The 19,739-nt window shown below is 51.0% G+C and overlaps 1 protein-coding gene across 3 annotated transcripts; it reads left to right on the plus strand.

Annotated features, from left to right (window-relative positions):
- Nucleotides 1–9,103: 9,103 nt before the first annotated feature.
- Nucleotides 9,104–19,294, plus strand: B9D2 (B9 domain containing 2). Of its 3 annotated transcripts, none has more exons than XM_007996895.3 (4): nucleotides 9,104–9,318; nucleotides 9,753–9,844; nucleotides 15,702–15,827; nucleotides 18,721–19,294. In XM_007996895.3, the coding sequence occupies exons 2-4, from the start codon at nucleotides 9,757–9,759 to the stop codon at nucleotides 19,032–19,034; spliced, it is 528 nt and encodes a 175-aa protein (XP_007995086.2). In that variant the 5' UTR covers nucleotides 9,104–9,318; nucleotides 9,753–9,756; the 3' UTR covers nucleotides 19,035–19,294. The 3 variants fall into 3 exon arrangements, with proteins under 3 accessions (XP_007995086.2, XP_007995089.2, XP_007995087.2); XM_007996898.3 differs by lacking the exon at nucleotides 9,104–9,318 and adding an exon at nucleotides 9,353–9,436; XM_007996896.3 differs by lacking the exon at nucleotides 9,104–9,318 and adding an exon at nucleotides 9,380–9,511.
- The last annotated feature ends 445 nt before the right edge of the window (nucleotides 19,295–19,739 follow it).

Here is a 19,739-nt window from a genome sequence, read left to right on the forward strand (position 1 = left end):
AATTGACCTTAGTTGCCTCTGACGTGAAGCAAAGAGGGAGACACATATCATTTCTTTGGTTTTCCTGCCAAAATGCATAACTTAAATCTAATAATAAGAAACATGTGCCGGGCGCGGTGGCTCAAGCCTGTAATCCCAGCACTTTGGGAGGCCGAGACGGGCGGATCACAAGGTCAGGAGATCGAGACCAGCCTGACTAACACGGTGAAACCCCGTCTCTACTAAAAAAATACAAAAAACTAGCCGGGCGAGGTGGTGGGCGCCTGGAGTCCCAGCTACTCGGGAGGCTGAGGCAGGAGAATGGCGTAGACCCGGGAAGCGGAGCTTGCAGTGAGCTGAGATCCGGCCACTGTACTCCAGCCTGGGTGACAGAGCAAGACTCCGTCTCAAAAAAAAAAAAAAAAAAAAGAAACATGAGACAAAGCCAAAATGAGGGACACTCTACAAAGGAGGTGGCCTATAACCTTCAAAACATCAATGTTATGAAAAAACAAAGTAATAATAATAATAACAACAAAATAAAGTGCTTGCCAGGTATAGTGGCTCGTGCCTGTAATCCCAGCACTTTGAGAGGCCGAAGCAGGAGGATTGCCTGAGCCTAGGATTTCCAGACAAGCCTGGGCAACAAAGTAAGATCGATCCCCATCTCTCCAAAACTTTTTTTTTTTTTTGAAAGGAAGTCTCACTCTGTCGCCCAGACTGGAGTGCAGTGGCACGATGTCAGCTCACTACAAATTCTCCCAGGTTCCAGTGATTCTCCTTCCTCCCTCAGCCTCCGAGTAGCTGGGATTACAGGCATGCACAACCACGCCCGACTAATATTTGTATTTTTAATAGAGACAGGTTTTCACCATGTTGCCCAGGCTGGTCTCAGACTCGTAGCCTCAAGTGATCCCCTCCTCCGACCCCTACTGCCTCAGCCTCCCAAAGTGCTGTGATTATAGGTGGGAGCTACTGAGCCCACCCTGTCTCTCCAAAACTTAAAAAAAAAAAATTAGTCGAGCATGGTGGCACACACCTATAGTCCTAGCTACTTGGGAGGCTGAGGTGGGAGGATCACTTGAGTCCAGGAGTGGCTATGATGGCCACTCCACTACAGTCTGAGTGACAGAGCAAGACTCCAAGTCAAAAAAAGGGGGGTCAGGAAGGAAAAAAATCCTGTTGTATGCTACGACCTGGATGACCCTTGAGGACACTATACTAAGTGAAATAATCCTGTCATAAGACAAATACCATAGGATTCCACTTACATGACGTACTTAGAGTAGTCACATTCACAGAGATAGAGAATAGGATAGTGGCCGGGTGCGGTGGCTCACACGTGTAATCTCAGCACTTTGGGAGGCCGAGGCGAGCCGATCACAAGGGCAAGAGATTGAGATCATCCTGGCCAACAAGGTGAAACCCTGTCTCTACTAAAAATACAAAAATTAGCTGGGCTTGGTGGTGCACGCCTGTAGTCCCAGCTACTTGGGAGGCTGAGGCAGAAGAATTGCTGAAACCCGGGAGGTGGAGGTTGCAGTGAGCCAAGATTGTGCCACTGCACCCCAGCCTGGAGACAGAGCAAGAATCCATCTCAAAAAATGAAAGAAAAAAGAAGAGAGAAAAGGAAGGAAGGAAGGAAGGAAGGAAGGAAGGAAGGAAGGAAGGAAGGAAGGAAGGAAGGAAGGAAGGAAAGAGGGAGGGAGGAAGGGAGGGAGGAAGAGAAGGGAGGAAGAGAAGGGAGGAAGAGAAGGAAGGAAGGAAGGAAGGAAGGAAGGAAGGAAGGAAGGAAGAAAAAGAGAGAGAGAGAAAGAAAGAAAGAAAACAGGATAGTGGGCTAGGCGCGGTGGTTCACACCTGTAATCCCAGTACTTTGGGAAGCCAAGGTGGGCAGATCACCTGAGGTCAGGAGTTCGAAATCAGCCTGGCCAACATGGCAAAACTCTGTCTCTACTAAAAATACAAAAGTCAGCCGGGCATGGTGGCGCATGCCTGTAATCCCAGCTACTCGGGAGGCTGAGGCACAAGAATTGTTTGAACCCGGGAGGCAGAGGTTGTGGTGAGCTGAGATCTCACCACAACACTCTAGCCTGGGTAACACAGCGAGACCCTGTCTTTTTTTTTTTTTTTTTTTTTTTTTTTGAGACGGAGTCTCGCTCTGTCGCCCAGGCTGGAGTACAGTGGCCGGATCTCAGCTCACTGCAAGCTCCGCCTCCCGGGTTCACGCCATTCTCCTGCCTCAGCCTCCCGAGTAGCTGGGACTACAGGCGCCCGCCACCTCGCCCGGCTAGTTTTTTTGTATTTTTTAGTAGAGACGGGGTTTCACCGTGTTAGCCAGGATGGTCTCGATCTCCTGACCTCGTGATCCGCCCGTCTCGGCCTCCCAAAGTGCTGAGATTACAGGCTTGAGCCACCGCGCCCGGCCAACCCTGTCTTAAAAAAGCAATAAAAAACAGGTTGGGCACGTTGGCTCATGCCTGTAATCCAGCACTTTGGGAGGCCAAGGCAGGCCGATCACCTGAGGTCAGGAGTTCGAGTACAGCCTGGCCAACATGGTGAAACCCTATCTCTACTAAAAACACAAAAATTAGCCGGGGTGGTGACACACGCCTGTAATCTCAGCTACTTACGAGGCTGAGGCAGGAGAATCGCTTGAAGCCAGGAGGCAGAGGTTACGGTGAGCAGAGATCACTTCGCTACACTACAGCCTGGGCAACAGAATGAGACTTCGTCTCAAAAAAATAAATACGCAGCTGGGCACAGTGGCTCACGCTTGTAATCCCAGCACTTTGGGAGGCCGAGGCGGGTAGATCACAAGGTCAGGAGTTCGAGACCAGCCTGGCCAATATGGTGAAACCCCGTCTCTACTAAAAATATAAAAATTAGCTGGGCGAGGTGGCGTGCGCCTGTAGTCCCAGCTCTCAGGAGGCTGAAGCAGAAGAATTGTTTGAACCTGGAAGGCAGAGGTTGCAGTGAGCTGAGATGGAGCCACTATACTCCAGCCTGGGCAATAGAGCAAGACTCCGTCTCAAAATAAATAAATTAATTAATTAATTAAAAATAAATAAATAAATAGGCAGGGTATGGTGGCTCACGCCTATAATCCCAGCACTTAGGGAGGCTGAAGCAGGCGGATCACCTGAGGTCAAGAGTTCGAGACCAGCCTGACCAACATGGAGAAACCCTGTCTCTACTAAAAATACAAAATTAGCCGGGTGTGGAGGAACATGCCTGTAATACCAGTTACTTGGGAAGCTGAGGCAGGAGAATCGCTTGAACCTGGGAGGCGGAGGTTGCGGTGAGCCGAGATCACGCCATTGCACTCCAGCATGGGCAAGAAGAGCGAAACTCCGTCTCAAAAAATAAATAAAGTGAAATAAATAAACTGAAAGAAAATAGGATGGTGATTACCATGAGCTGGGGAAGAGGGGGGAATAGGGGAATTGTTTTGTTTCAAAAATGTGTTTAGTTTGCAAAAATTTTAGTTTTGCAAGATGAAAATGGTTGTGGAAATTGGTTGCACAACAATTTAAATGTACTTAACACTATTGAACAATACAGTTTTAAACAGTTAAGATGGTAAATGTATATTTTACTACAATTAAAAGGCTTATTTTTTTATTTTTTTATTTTTTGAGACAGAGTCTCACTCTGTCACCCAGGCTGGAGTGCAATGATGCAATCTCAGCTCACTGCAACCTCCACCTCCTGGGTTCAAGTGATTCTCGTGCCTCAGCCTCCCAAGTAGCTGGGACTACAGGCGCTCACTACCATGCTCAGCTGATTTTTTTTTTTTGTATTTTTAATAGAGACGGGGTTTCACCATGTTGGCTAGGCTTCTCTCGAACTCCTGACCTCAAGTGATCCGCCTGCCTCGGCCTCCCAAAGTGCTGGGAATGCAGGCGTGAGCCACTGCGCCCAGCCTGTTGGGTTTTTTTTTTTTTTTTTAGAGGTGTCCTCTCACTTTGTTGCCCAGGCTGGAGTGCAGGGTGCCATCATAACTCACCGCAGCCTGGACTCCCTGCACTCAAGTCATCCTCACGCTTCAGGCTCCAAACTAGCCGGGATGGCCAGGCGCAGCCATACATGGTGAAACCCCATCTCTACTAAAAATACAAAAATTAGCTGGGTGTGGCAGCAGGCACCGAGGCAGGAGAATCACTTGAACCCAGGAGGCAGAGGTTGTGGTGAGGAGAGATGGCACCATTGCACTCCAGCCTGGGCAACAAGAGTGAAACTCTGTCTCAAAACAACAACAACAACAACAACAAAGTAGCTGGGACTGCCAGCTGTATGGCATACTTGGCTTAAAAGCATTTTGTTTTTGCGACAGGGTCTCACAGTTAGTTGCCCAGGCTGAAGTGCAGTGGCACAATCACAGCTCACTGTAGCCTCCAACTGTCAGCCTCAGCGATCCTCCCACCTCCCCCACCAGAGTAGCCGGGGCTACAGGGGCATGCCACCACATCCAGCTAATTTTTTGTAGTGATGGGGTTTCATCATGTTGTCCAGGCTGCTCTCAAACTCCTGGATTCAAGCAATCTGCCCGCCTTGGCCTCACAAAGTGCTGGGATTACAGGTGTGAGCCACTGTGCCCAGCCCCATATTCTATTGGTTAAAGGCAAATTACGAAAACTAGCCACACTGAAGTGAAGGAGAATTAGGCTCCACCTACTAAAAGGGGGCTGCCCAAGAATCTGTGGATATATATACACACACATATATATATACACATATAAATACACACACATACACACACACACACACACACACACATATATATATATATATTTTTTGAGACAGAGTCTCGCTTTGTTGCCCAGGCTGGAGTGCAGTGGCGTGATCTTCGCTCACTGCAAGCTCCACCTCCCGGGTTCACGCCATTCTCCTGCCTCAGCCTCCTGAATAGCTGGGAGTACAGGCGCCCGCCACCATGCCCAGCTAATTTTTTGTATTTTTAGTAGAGACGGGGTTTCACCGTGTTAGCCAGGATGGTCTCGATCTCCTGACCTTGTGATCCGCCCGTCTCAGCCTCCCAAAGTGCTGGGATTACAGGCATGAGCCACCGCGCCCGGCCTCTGTAGATATATTTTAAAACAGCTTCAGGCCGGCATGGTGGCTCACGCCTGTAATCCCAGCACTTTGGGAGGCTGAGGCAGGTGGATCACTTGAGGTCAGGAGTTCAAGACCAGCCTGGCCAACATGGTGAAACCCTGTCTCTACTAGAAATACAAAAATTAGCCAGGCATGGTGGCATGGGCCTGTAATCCCAGCTACTTGGGAGGCTGAGGCAGAAGAATTGCTTGAGCCCAGGAGGCAGAGGTTGCTGTGAGCCAAGATCCCACCACTGCACTCTGTCCTGACCCACAGAACGAGACTCTTTCTTTAAAAAACCCAAAAACCAAAAAAAAAAAAAGGTGACAGGTTTTCACTCTGTCACCCAGGCTGAAGTACCTTGGCATGATCACAGCTCACTGTAGCCTCAAACTCCTGGGCTCAAATGATCCTCCTGCGTCAGCCTCCTAGGTAGATGGGACTACAGGCATGTGTTACCACACCCTGCTATTTATTTATTTATTTTTCTAATTTTAAATGTTTTTGTAGAAATGGAGTCTCAATATGTTGCCCAGTCTGGTCCAGAACTTCTGGCCTCAAGTGATCCTACTGCTTTGGCCTCTCAATGTTTTGGGATTACAGACAGGCATGAACCACCAGGCCTGGCCAGCTTCCGACAATGTGGTTAGATAATTCAAACTTAAAGCTGCTGGAACTTTAAATTATTCCGAGCCTTGAGAGGAATGTTGCTCTGTAGCCTGAGTCACGTAGCATGCAGTTACAACTTCTGCTTTTTCCTGTAAATGATTAAGAATGACCAAGCAGTGCCAGAGATAAGATCGCCTCAGAACATTACTCCTAGGCCGGGCGTTGTGGCCTCACATCTGTAACCCCAGCACTTTGGGAGGCAGAGGTGGGAGGATCACCTGAGCCCAGGAGTTTGAGACAAGCCTGGGCAACATAGTGAGACCACGTCTCTACAGAAAAATTTATTAAGAAATTAGCTGGTCATGGTGGCACACGCCTGGAGTCCCAGTTACTGGGAAGGCTTAGGTGGGAGGCTTGAGCCTGGGAGTTCGAGGCTGCAGTGAGCTGTGATTGTGCCACTGCACTCCAGCCTGGGTAACAGAGCAAGATCTTATCTCAAGAAAAAAGAAAGAAGGAAGAAAGAGTACTCCTCCTCACAGAATGTTAACACAATCTTCCCTGCAGCATAGCAAGATGTACTAATGAAATCGCTGTAACATATGTACTGGCCTTGTAGCCTGGAATAAACTCTATAGTTAATCATATTTTCTTTCCTTTTCTTGTTTTTGTTATTTTCTTTTTTATTTATTTGTTTGTTTGTTTTTGGTGAGATGGAGATTTACTCTTGTTGCCCAGGCTGGAGTGCAATGGCGCAATCTCGGCTCACTGCATCCTCCGCCTCCCAGGATCAAGCGATTCTCCTGCCTCAGTCTCCCGAGTAGCTGGGATTACAGGCATGTGCCACCACACCCGGTTAATTTTGTATTTTTAGTAGAGACGGGGTTTCACCGTGTTGCCCAGGCTGATCTTGAACTCCTGACCTCAGGTGATCCACCCGCCTCTGCCTCCCAAAGTGCTGGGATTACAGGCGTGAGCCACTGCGCCCGGACTTTTTTTTCTTTTTAGAGAGTAGAAGTCTTGCTCTGTCGCCCAGGCCGAAGTGCAGTCGTGCGATCTCTGCTCACTGCAACTACCGCCTCCCAGGTTCAAGTGATTCTTCTGCCTCAGCTTCCCAAGTAGCTGACACTACAGGCATGTGCCACCACACCCATCTAGTTTTGATATCTTTAGTAGAGACGGGGTTTCACTATATGTTGACCAGGCAGGTCTCGAACTCCTGACCTCAGGGTATCCACACGCCTTGGCCTCCCGAAGTGCTGGGATTACGGGCATGAACCACTGAATCCGGCCTCAATCATATTTTCTGAATCTCGTTATTTATGGTTGACAATAATTTTTTTTTTCTCTTATTTAACATGTATACATGGGAGCCTTCAGAATGAAGACCCCAGCTGGGAGCAGTGGCTCATGCCTGTAATCTCAGCACTTTGGAAGGCCAAGGTGGGTGGATCACCTGAGGTCAGGAGTTTGAGACCAGCCTGGCCAACATGGCGAAATCCTGTCTCTACTAAAAATACAAAATGGAGGCAGGAGGTGCCAGCCAGGTTGTGGAGAGCCTTGTCATGCATGGTAAGACTTTGGCTTTTACCCTGAGTGAAATGGGGACCACTAGAGGGGTTTGAGCAGATGGGACCTGACTTAGGTGTTCACAGGGTTCCAGATGCATGTGGGGTGCAGACTAGGAGGGTTGGGAAAGGAGACCCCAGAGACAAGGTCCCTGTCATAGTGCAGGTGATAGATGAACTTGGACAGATGAAGGTGCTGGGCGACAAAGAGGTGAGAAGTGGATTTTAGGGTGTATTTCAAAAGTAGAGGCAGTAAGATTTCCTGATGGACAAAATGAGGGTTTGAGAAAAGAGAGAGCAAGGCTGGTGCCACCACTAGGGGACCAGAGGCCCCAAGAGCTGAAAGGTTAGAGCTGTCTTCCTCACCCACACAGCATCCAGAAAGATATAAAAAACCCATCTCTACTAAAAATACAAAATTAGCTGGGTGTGGTGGTGTGCGCCTGTAGTCCCAGCTACTTGGGAGGCTGAGGCAGGAAAATTGCTTGAACCAGGAGGCAGAGGTTGCAGTAAGCTGAGATCGCGCCACTGCACTCCAGCCTGGGCGACAAGGTGAGGCTCCATCTCAAAAAAAAAACAAAAACAAAAAAAAAAACACTAACAAAAATCCAAAATTATAAGGAGGGGGCAACATTTCAGTAGGATAACACTTATATTAAACAATTCAATGGAATATTTCACTAGTTGATATATGCATTATTTTGTTTTTTATTTTTGTAGAGATGGGGTCTCACTATATTCGACCTTCTGGCCTCAACAGCTCTTCCCGCCTCAGCCTTCCAAAGGGCTGGGATTACAGTCATGAGCCTAGCCAAGGGTGGCTTTTAAATACTCGTGTCTATTGGCCTGGCTGGGTGGCTCAGGTCTGTAATCCCGGCAGTATGGGAGAGCAAACTGGGAGGCTAGCTAGAGTCCAGGAGGTCAAGACAAGGCTGGGCAACACAGCAACACAGCAGGACTCCATCTCTTAAAAAAAAGAATTAGCCAGCCGTGGTGGCGCATGTGTGTGATGCCAGCTACATGGGAGGCTGAGGTAGGAGGATCCCTTGAACCCAGGAGTTCAGAGGCTGCAGTGAGCTGTGATCAAGCCACCGTACTCCAGCCTGGGTTACACAGTGCGACCTTTTTATGGAGTCTTGATGGGACCTGATGACTGGCTTGATGTGGGAAATGATGGCATCTATGATGGCATCCAGGGACATCTCCATTTCTTGATTGAGAAATCAATCAATAGAAAAGAGGATTTTCTGCAAATGAGAGGATCCCAGTTCCTCATTTCTCTTCGCTACCCCAACGGTTCCTTGCTCAGACTCAAGCAGTTTAACAGTGAACTTGGTAGTAGCTTGGTAGAAGTTGGGTAAGTCCAACTTCCTTCCTTGTCCTTGAAAAACCTAGGGGAACTCTAAAACGGAAGCAGAACCCACTCCCCAATTTCTCCACTCTCTCTGAATGAGGAGTGATTTTTTTGCTTTGTTTTCCAGTTACAAGGTAGGGGATGTACACGAGGTCCTGGAAGGAATTCCTCCTTGGTCGTGGTTCGATCTCTGATTTGTGATCCTGGACCATAGAGAGCTCTTCGGTGGGGTCCTCACGCAGCACCGAGCAGTTACGGATTTGCTTTTTTTGGTAAAGAGGACATCTGGGAGAAACTGCACTCAAACTTCCTCAGCCACACTCAACATGGCAGCTTCCAAGCCACGGCCAAAATGGCGGAACCCTTTGCCGTCGCTGGAGAGACGCTATTTTCCCAAAATGGAGCGAGAGGAGGAAAATGTCCATCACAGTTTCACCCCGCCTCCCGGGGACGGTTAGCACCAATCAGTGGCGCGGAGGGCGAGTACAAAGCCAGGGGAGGAGCCTGCTGTTGCCCCAGCAACAACCACGGAACCCAAGGCGAGCGCGGACGCGGAATATCGCGGCTTCCATCTCTCGCAGCCAGGAAGGTCCTGGGAAAGGCGCGAGCCAGGCCTGGTAGGCGCCCGCGGAGAAAAAAAACGAGTCAACTCAACCCCATGAACTACAACCCCCGTTGCCGCTTTCGCCTCTCCTAACCGTTAAGTGCGCTAAGGTAGGAATAACGCATGCGCCGCGCTTAGAGGCGTGGCTAAGTCGGCCCGGAACTCAACGCATGCGCCTTATAGAGCTTGCTGGGTGAGGGAAGCGGGGTGGCTGACATGACGCGGAAGGTGGGTCTTTTGCGCTCGTGGGCGGAGCCATAGTCCCCTCGGGCGGGGCTTTCCGCCGACCTGAACCCAAAGAAGGTATTTTAGACCTCGCAGAGTTAAATGCTGGTTCCCCAGACAAGGGTCCCCCCATTGTTTCCAGGCTTTCATGGGTTGGCAATTAGGATCTGTGGTCAAGACCTCAGCCTCAGGGGTGTGACGAAGCTAGCTTGGAATCCTAGTACTACCCTTTACTTGCTGGGCCTCAGTTTCCCCTCCTGTCAAATGGAGATAATATACTTACCTCACAGGGTTGTGATTATATTTTTTCCCATCCCAGGGCCATGGCTGAGGTGCACGTGATCGGGCAGATCATGGGGGCCAGCGGTTTCTCGGAAAGTAGCCTGTTCTGCAAGTGGGGCATTCACACAGGTATTCCCCCAGGCCTGGTTCATTTCCACACCAAGACCCCTAGCCTAGAGGCTGCATGCTCCTTCCTCCACCCGTTACCGCAGCCCCTTAACCTCATCTTCCATCAGCTCTCTGTACTCCAGGCTTAGCCCACACCCTGTCCACATGAGTCTCAAGCTCCCATCTGTTTTTTTGTTTGTGCGGGGGCTACGGACAGGGTCTCTCTCTGTCGCCCAGGCTGGAGTAAGGTGGTGTGATCATAGCTCACTGCAGCCTCTAACTCTTGGGCTCTAGTGATCCTCCCGCCTCAGCCTCCTGAGAAGCTGGGTGTACAGGCACGCACCACCAAGTGTGGCTAATTTTTAAACTTTTTATAGAGACAGGGTCTCGCTATGTTGCCCAGGCTGGTCTCAAACTCCTGGGCTCAAGCAGTCCATCCGCTTCAGCCTCTCAAAGTGCTTGGATTAAAAACATGAGCCACCACATCCCAGGAAAGTAATTTTGTTCATGCTTCCCCAACTAAGGCCCTGTAGAGTCATGGTATAGTGTAATGGTTAGGGCCATGGGCTGCCAGATCTGGATTTAAATACTAACTCTCCCTTCTATTAATTGGAGACCTTTGGACTTGACCTCTCTGAGCCTCAGTTTCCTTGTCTGAAAGTGAAGCTAATAGCAGCCAAGAAGCAGCACAGGTTTGAGGTTAAGAGCACAGACTGCCTGGGTTCAAAACCAGTTATTGCTTGTTAATGCACCCTTGGGCTGATTATGTGACCTTGGGCACTTCTCTTCACCTCGACTTCTCTGTTTGTACAATGAGAGTAATAGAAATATTTACCTGTTGAAGTTGTCATGAGTACTAAACAAATGTCAACAGCACTTAGAATAGGAATAGGGCTGGAATATGAAGTGCCCATTCAGTGTTTGCCTGGCTCATACAAGACTTTGATGGGGTCTTGTTTGTAAAGCCTGGGGTATGTTGTTGCCTGGCACAGATAAATGTCCATGAAACAGATGTGGCCATTTGGCATTATCATGTCTGAGTCTTAGTCCCTTTTTTTTTTTTTTGAGATGGAGTCTCTCTCTGTTGCCCAGACTGGAGTGCAGTGGCGCAATCTTGGCTCACTTCAAGCTCCACCTCCCAGGTTCACGCCATTCTCCTGCCTCAGGCTCCCATGTAGCTGGGACTATAGGCACCCGCCACCATGCCCGGCTAGTTTTTTTTGTATTTTTAGTAGAGACAGGATTTCACTGTGTTAGCCAGGATAGTCTCGATCTTCTGATCTCCCGATCCACCTGTCTTGGCCTCCCAAAGTGCTGGGAGTACAGGCGTGAGCAACCGCGCCTGGCCGTTTTTTTTTTTTTGAGACAGAGTCTCACTCTGTCACCAGGCTGGAGTGCAGTGGCACGATCTCGGCTTACTGCAATCTCTGCCTCCTGGGTTCAAGTGATTCTCCTGCCTCAGCCTCCCGAGTAGCTGGGATTACAGGCGTCCGCCACCACACCCAGCTAATTTTTGTATTTTTAGTAGAGATGGTGTTTCATCATGTTGGCCAGGCTGGTCTCGAACTCCTGGCCTTAAGTGATCCGCCCGCCTAGATCTCCCAAAGTGCTGGGAGTACAGGTGTGAGCCACTGCCCCTGACCTCTGGTCCTTTTTGATTCTACAGGTAAGTGAGGTAGAAGTTGAGATTCCCAGGAAATCAGGACCCTCCAGTTGACGGAAGAGAGGCAGACTCTGGAGTCAGACTTGGTTTCCAGGTTCCACCCCACCACTCACCTTCTCTGTGACCCTGGGCAGATGCCATCCCCTCTTAGAACCTCAGTTTCCTCATTTGTTCTTCATAGGGCTGTTGGGAAATCTTGCTTTTAAGCAGCCTGACTGAGGGCCTGGTGCTTCCCTCACTCAGCCCAGAAGGGAGTAATGACTAACCTGATTTTTATTATTTCAGGGAGTTGCTGGGGGTGTTGACCCAGCCAAGAATACTGAGGCAGTTGGATGAAAGGCTTGGGCTCTGCAGTTAGAGCTGAGTCTGAATCCAGTTCCATGATGGGACCTTGGTCTGCTATAGTCACAGCTGTGTCACCAGCATGGAAAACAGTGCTTGGCACACAGCAGGTGCTCAATAAATGTTCATGAACTTACCTTCTCAGAGCCTGTTTCTTGTTAAATGGGAATTATATTAGTTCCTACCTCCTAGGATCACTAATTTGTCCAAGAAACATTTATTGAGCACCTTCTGTATACCAAGAGCTGGGTTTGTGGTCTTGGAAATCCAGCAGTGTGCAAGGTCCGTGTTTTCCTGGGCCATACGGTAGGGGAGACAGAAAATAAATAAGCAGGCCAGGCACGGTGGCTCATGCCTGTAATCCCAGCACTTTGGGAAGCTGAGAAAGGCAGATCACCTGAGGTCGGGAGTTTGAGACCAGCCTGGCTAACATAGTGAAACCCCGTTTCTACTAAAAATACAAAAGAATTAGCTGGGCATGGTGGCATGTGCCTGTAATCCCAGCTACTCGGGAGGCTGGGGCAGGAGAATCACTGGAACCCGGGAGGCAGAGGTTGCAGTGAGCCGAGATGGTGCCATTGCACACCAGCTTGGGCAACAGGAGCAAAACTCTGTCTCAAAAAAAAAAAAAAAAAAAAAAAAAAAAGAAACAGATAAACGAGTGCAGTTGGGTGTGGTGACTCACCCCTGTAATGCCAGCACTTTGGGAGACTGGAGCAGGAGAATCACTTGAGCCCAGGAGTTTGATACCAGCCTGGGCAACATAGTGAGACCCCCGTCTCTACAAAGAAATCAAAAATTAGCAGAGCATAGTGATGTGTGCCTGTGGTCCCAACTACTTGGGAGGTTGAGGTGGGAGGATTGCTTGGTCCTGGGAGGTTGACTGCAGTGAGCTGTGATTGTGCCACTGCACTCCAGCCTGGGTGACAGAGGGAGATCTTGTCTCCTCCTCCTCAAAAAAAAAAAAGAAAGAAGCACCGTGATTACAGACAGTGGTAAGTGCTAGGATGAAAAGAAATGATGTGACAGGAACTAGTGTTTGGAGAAGAGAGTCAGGGAGAACCCCTCTGTGGAAGTGGCACTTGAGCTGGGCCCTGAAGGATGAAAACAAAAGCTAGGGATGGGGACATCCAGGAGCAGAGCTTTCTAGGCAGAGGGAACAGCCAGTGCAAAGGCCCTGAGGTGGGAAGACAGAAGTGGGACCGTGAGGCCAGAGGGTGATGACGGGCGGGGAGAGTGATGGGAGATGAACTCAGGGACGGGAGCAAGAGCCAGGCCATGTGGGCCATGGTGGAGAGTGTAAACTGGGGAGTGAGGAGGGAATTAAGAGTCCTAGAGGGTGGATTAAATGAATGCATTGCCTAAAGTGCTTAGCATAGCATCTGGGATTTAGTAAGTACTCGGTGTATTTTCTTTTTTTTTTTTTTTTTTTTTTTTTTTTTTTTTTTGAGACGGAGTCTCGCTCTGCCGCCCAGGCTGGAGTGCAGTGGCCGGATCTCAGCTCACTGCAAGCTCCGCCTCCCGGGTTCACGCCATTCTCCTGCCTCCGCCTCCCGAGTAGCTGGGACTACAGGCGCCCGCCACCTCGCCCGGCTAGTTTTTTGTATTTTTTAGTAGAGACGGGGTTTCACCATGTTAACCAGGATGGTCTCGATCTCCTGACCTCGTGATCCGCCTGTCTCGGCCTCCCAAAGTGCTGGGATTACAGGCTTGAGCCACCGCGCCCGGCCAGTACTCGGTGTATTTTCTTATTTTTTTTTGAGATGGAGTTTCACTCTTGTTGCCCACACTGGAGTGCAATGGGAACATCTTGGCTCACTGCAACCTCCGCCTCCTGGGTTTAAGCGATTCTCCTGCCTCAGCCTCTTGAGTAGCTAGGACTACGGGCATGCGCCACCATGCCCAGCTAATTTTTGTTATTTTTTTTAGTAGAGACAGGGTTTCAGAATGTTGGCCAGGATGGTCTCGATCTCTTGACCTCATGATCTGCCTGCCTCGGCCTCCCCAAGTGCTGGGATTACAGGCATGAGCCACCACACCCAGCCATACTCGGTACAATTTCTTTCTTTCTTTGATTTTTTTTTTTTTTTTTTTGAGACAGGGGCTCACTCTGTCGCTCAGGCTGGAGTGCAGTGGCACGATCATGGCTCACTGCAGCCTCAACCTCCCTGGGCTTACGTGATCCTCCCACGTTGGCCTCCTAAGTAGCTGGGACTACAGGCATGAGCCACCATACCTGGCTAATTTTTATATTCTTTGCTTGGCTTGGTTTGGCTTGGGTTTTTGTTTGTTTGTTTGTTAGTTTTTGAGACAGAGTCTTTGTTGCCCAGGCTGGAGTGCAGTGGTGCAATCTCAGCTCACTGCAACCTCCACCTCCTGGATTCAAGCGATTCTCCTACCTCAGCCCCCCGAGTAGCTGGGATTATAGGCGTGCGCCACCATACCCGGGGCTAATTTGTATGTGTGTGTGTGTGTGTTTTTAGTAGAGATGGGGTTTTGCCATTTTGGCCAGGCTGGTCTCGAACCCCTGACCTCAAGTGATCCACCTGCCCTGGCTTCCCAAAGTACTAGGATTACAGGCGTGAGCCACCGCACCCATCCTAATTTTTGTATTTTCAGTAGAGACAGGATTTCACCATGTTGGCCAGGCTGGTCTCAAACTCCTGACCTCAGGTGATCTGCCCGCCTCAGCCTCCCAAAGTGCTGGGATTACAGGCGTGAGTCACTGCACCCGGCTTGTTTGTTCATTTTTTGAGATGGAATCTTACTGTGTCACACCAGCTGGAGTGCAATGGTGCAATCTCGGCTCACTGCAACTTTTCCCTCCCAGATTCAAGCGATTCTTGTGCCTCAGCCTCCTGAGTACCTGGGATTACCGGCACCTGCCACCACTCTAGACTAATTTTTGTATTTTTAGTAGAGACGAGGTTTTGCCATGTTGGCCAGACTGGTCTTGAACTCCTGACCTTAGGTGATCCGCCCGCCTCAGCCTCCTAAAGTGCTGGGATTACAGGCATGAGCCACCATGCTCACCGAGCTCAGCCTTGATTTTTATATTATTCGTAGAGATGGGGTTTTGCCGTGTTGGCCAGGCTGGTCTTGAACTCCTGGACTCAAATGATCTGCCTGCCTTGGCCTCCCAAAGTGCTGGGATTACAGGTGTGAGCCACTGTGTCCGACCACTCAGTGCATTTTAGCTATCATTATCACCCCTCAGTGGGATCGAAATTGTTATGTGTGTTTCAGGATGTGCTCCTGGGGGGTACCCTTGACCTCCTCTTAATCCTTGGACTAGGCTTGTAAATGTGGGGTGCGAATAGTAATAAAATGATATTGAAGACTTACCCGCATTCACTATGCTCATTATCCATTCATGGATTAATGGGTTAATGGATTAGTGGGTTATCATGGGAGGGGAACTGATGACCTTATAAAATGAGAGAGAGACGTGAGTGGCATGTTAGCACACTAGCCTTGGGAGTCTTCAGAGAGTCCCCCCAGCAAGAAGGTTCTTACCAGATGGGGCCCCTCCACCTTGGTCACTCTCCCCTAACTGTGAGATAGAAATTCCTTTTCTTTGTAAATTACCCAGTTTTGGATATTAAGAGTAACAGAAGACAAATGAAGACAATGGGGAATGCATTATTGCTCAGCCCTTTTTATAGATGGGGAGACCAAGTCATAGATGACTTGCCCAAGGTTGCAGAGGCAGGAAGAGGTAGTGCCAGGATTTGAACCCAGATACTTGGTTCCAGAGTCCACGCTTCATAACCCCTACCAGTAGATGCCACGGAGTAACAGTCCTATAGCTACAGTGGCGTCCCCTTCCCAGTGGCTGCCTCCCACCCCTCTATGTCTCCGCTGTCACTGCAGGGGCGGCGTGGAAGCTCCTGTCAGGCGTGCGGGAGGGCCAAACGCAGGTGGACACCCCCCAGATAGGGGACATGGCCTACTGGTCCCACCCCATCGATCTGCACTTCGCCACCAAAGGTCTTCAAGGTGGGTACCACACCTGGTCCTGGGGCCAGGCTGAGGGGAGGGGATGAGTAGCCTCTGAGGCCCCGGGTCTGGGAACACCAAGACCTGTCCCTGCTCCCCATACCACGTGGGTCCCTTTTGCAGCAAGTCTGGCCCTGGAGAGGCTGAGCTAAGACTTTCCCAGGCCTGCTCAATAGGCGATCCCAAGTTTGTAGGATTAGGGCAGAGTCCAGGGTGGAGCGGGAGATGGGAAGGTGGGGGTCAGGGTGGGAGGGAAGGTGGCATTCAAGTAAAGAGACAAACCGAGAGTTTCCAATAAAGAGGAAGCCGGGAGGCAGGGTCTGAGAGAGGCAAGGGCTGTTTCTCCAGGAAGGGCTCCTCGGCTTGAAAGTAGAGCCACTGCTCAAAGGGGAAATCAGTACTGGGGGAGGAGCGGCATCAGAAAACCTTTTGGTAGGAAATGTGGGTTCCTGAAGATGAGTCGATTCTGAGAAATTGCCTAGGTAAATGTGCCGTATATTTCACCAATATAAAGAATGTTTACCTGGTGCCTGCCCTGTGTCCAGCCTGTGTTGGGTGATGCCAGGGAGACACTGGGGATCAAGGCAGTGCCCCTTAGCCTTCTCCTCACAGAGTTCACCATCCTATGGAGGGGACACACCTCTCTCCAGACAGTGGCACCTCAGAGTGGGCAGGACTAAGATAGGCAATTTGGAGAGGCCGTGGGAGCCCAGAGGAAGTGCCTGACTCTGTCAGGGAGGTCACAGAGGGCTTCCTGGAGGAGGGGGCTTCTGCGCTTTGCTGTGAAGGGCCAGTGGAAGCTAATAAGGCAGAGGGATAGAAGAAGGTTCTAGGCAGAGGGAGCTACATGTGGAAGACTCAAAAGGGAGAGTGAACCAAGGGTGTCTAGCGGACTGAGGGAGAGTGGGACAGCAGCAGGGAAAGGTAGCAGGGGACAGTTCATGCAGGACCTTGAGTGCCAGGCTGAGGAGCTGAGGCCATCTCCTGAAGGCACTTGGGAGCCAGAGCAGGTGATGGACAAGTGAGATTTCACTTTTTTTTTTTTTTTTTTTTTTTTTGAGACAGTGTCGCTTTGTTACCCAGGCTGGAGTGCAATGGCAAGATCTCAGCTCACTGCAACCTCCGCCTCCTGGGTTCAAGCAATTCTCCTGCCTCAGCGTCACAAGTAGCTGGGACTACAGCTGTGTCCTACCATACCTGGCTAATTTTTGCCTTTTTTTTTTTTTTTCTTTTAAGTAGAGATGGCATTTCACCATGGTGGTCAGGCTGGTCTCGAACTCCTGACCTCAGGTGATCCGCCTGCCTCGGCCTCCCAAAGTGCTGGGATTATTGGTGTGAGCCACCGCGCCTGGCCGAGATTTCACTCTTAAATATTATCTTTCTGTCCTTTAAGCTGGAGCTGGGGAAAGAAAAACTTTCCGGTGCTGTGCGTGTGAGGTGGGCAGCTCTAACCTTTCAGCTCTTGGGGCCTCCGGTTCCCCAGTGGCGGCACCAGCCTTGCTTTCTCTTTTCTCAAGCCCCCATTTTGTCCATTAGGAAATCTTACTGCCTCTACTTTTGAAATACACCCTAAATCCCACTTCTCACCCTTTTCTCGCCCAGCACCTTGATCTGTCCAAGTTCATCTCTCACTTGGACTATGACAGTAATCTTGTCTCTGGGGCCCCCTTCCCCAGCCCCCACTAATCTGCACCCCACATGCAGCTGGAACCCTGTGAATACCTAAGGTCCTGTCTCCGCTCTGCTCAGAACCCTCCAGTCGTCCCCATCTCACTCAGGGTAAAAGCCAAAGTCTTAGCATGCATCACAAGGCTCTCCACAACCTGGCTGGCACCTCCTTCCCTTCTCCTCACCTCATTCTGCTCTAGCCATGCTATCCCCACCAGGCACACTCTGTCGGGGCTCCGGCCATGCCGTCCCCACCAGACACTCCCCTCTCAGGGCCTTGGCACTTGCTGTTCCCTCTGGCTGGGAACACTCTTCCTCTAGATGGCCACATGGCCTACTCCCTTCCTTCCTTTTAGCATTTGCTTAAATGTCACCTTCTTAGTGAAGCTTCCTTGATTCCCTTCTACAGCGGTATCCCCACCCTCACCCTACCCAGCTCTGTTTTTCTCCACAGCAATTACCACCATCCGATCTAACCTATAATTTGCTTATTCACTACATTTGTTGTCTAGGATATCAGCTTCACGGGGGCAGGAATTTCTGTCTGCCATCCATGTTCATGTCCGCCGTGTCCCCAGCTAGCTAGAACAGGGCCTGGCACAGGGGAAGGGGTCAGCATGAGATGAGATGGGGCTGGATCTCCAAGGGTTTTGACTACTAGACTGAGGAGCTGAACTGTGTTCTGAGGACGTGGGCAAAGCTATGGAAGGAAAGATGCTTCCAGATGCCAGGTGGAAGGTGGATTAGAGAGGGGCAAGAAAGAAGGCCCTGGGCCCAAAGAGAGCAGGGCAGGGACATGAGGAGGGAAGGCAGGAGGTGACCCTGACAAGGCCCACGATGGTTACCTGGGGACTGGAGGAGCAATGGGCTGCCCTGACATGGGGTCATGGAGGAGGATAACACAGAAAGGAAATTCAGCAGAGGTCTGATTTGAAGGGCCTTGAATGTTGAAGAGGTTGAACTTCATACTGAGGGCACTGGGGAGCTATGGAAGGATCCTTAGCAGGGGAGTAACATGGATTTGGAAAGATCTCTGGCAGTTGTGTGGGGATCGATGAGAGGGTGGGAGTCTAGAAAGGAGGCTGGGTTGGAAACCCTGGGACAGAAACCCAGAGAGGAAAGGACTGGGCCTGGGGTCTCCAGTGAGTACCAGGGAGGGGGGAATCAGGAGCAGGAGTCTGGTCCCCACCCATCCCTCCTTTCCCCTCTCCCTGCTTTCCTGCAGGCTGGCCCCGGCTCCATTTCCAGGTGTGGTCCCAGGACAGCTTTGGCCGCTGCCAGCTTGCAGGCTATGGATTTTGCCATGTGCCCAGCAGCCCGGGCACACACCAGCTGGCCTGCCCCACCTGGCGGCCCCTGGGCAGTTGGCGAGAGCAGCTGGCACGGGCTTTCGTGGGTGGTGGGCCACAGCTGCTGCATGTGGACACCATCTACAGTGGGGCCGACCGCTATCGCCTGCACACAGCTGCTGGTGGCACCGTGCACGTGGAGATCAGCCTGCTGCTCCGCAACTTCGACCGCTATGGCGTTGAGTGCTGAGGGACCCTGTCTCCAACGCCACCACCATCCACACCCTGGACACCCAGTGAGGCACAGTGGTCAGGAGCACGGACTCTGGAGACCATCAGAGCTGGACCCCAGCTGAGGACTCCTGTCCTTGCTAGGACCTCTGGGTCCCTCTGGGCCCAGTTTCCCTATCTGTAAATTGGGGAGAGTAAATGTATGGGGTCGCAGGATGTTGGGTGACAAGAGGCTGCTTAGCCACATGGGAGGTGCTCAGTAAAGGAGAGCAATTCTTACAGGTGTCTGCCTCCTGACCCTTCCATCCCTCAGGTGTCCTGTTGCCCCCTCCTCCCACTGACACCCTCCCGAGGCCCCCAACTTGACAGACCCTCTTCCCCTACCCTGTGTCCCAGCCTCACACTGTCCTCCCGTTCTGGGTCCCCCTCCTCTGGTCGGCTCCCCTGTGTCTCATCCCGCGGATTAAGCCTTCTCCGCCTGGTCCTCTTTCTCTGGTGACCCACACCGCCCGCAAAGCCACAGCGCATCTGGATCACCCGCTTTGGTGGCTCTTGGCCGCCAGGAGGCAGCACCCTGTTTGCGGGGCGGAGCCGGGGTGCCCGCCCCCTTTCCCCCAGGGCTGAAGGGACCCCCCTCGGAGCCCGCCCACGCGAGATGAGGACTGTGGCCCAGCCCCCCCCATGCCCTCCCCCTGGGGGCCGCCCGCGCTCCCGCCCAGTGCGC

This window comes from Chlorocebus sabaeus, chromosome 6 (genome assembly GCF_047675955.1).
Source record: "Chlorocebus sabaeus isolate Y175 chromosome 6, mChlSab1.0.hap1, whole genome shotgun sequence".
NCBI lineage: Eukaryota > Metazoa > Chordata > Mammalia > Primates > Cercopithecidae > Chlorocebus > Chlorocebus sabaeus.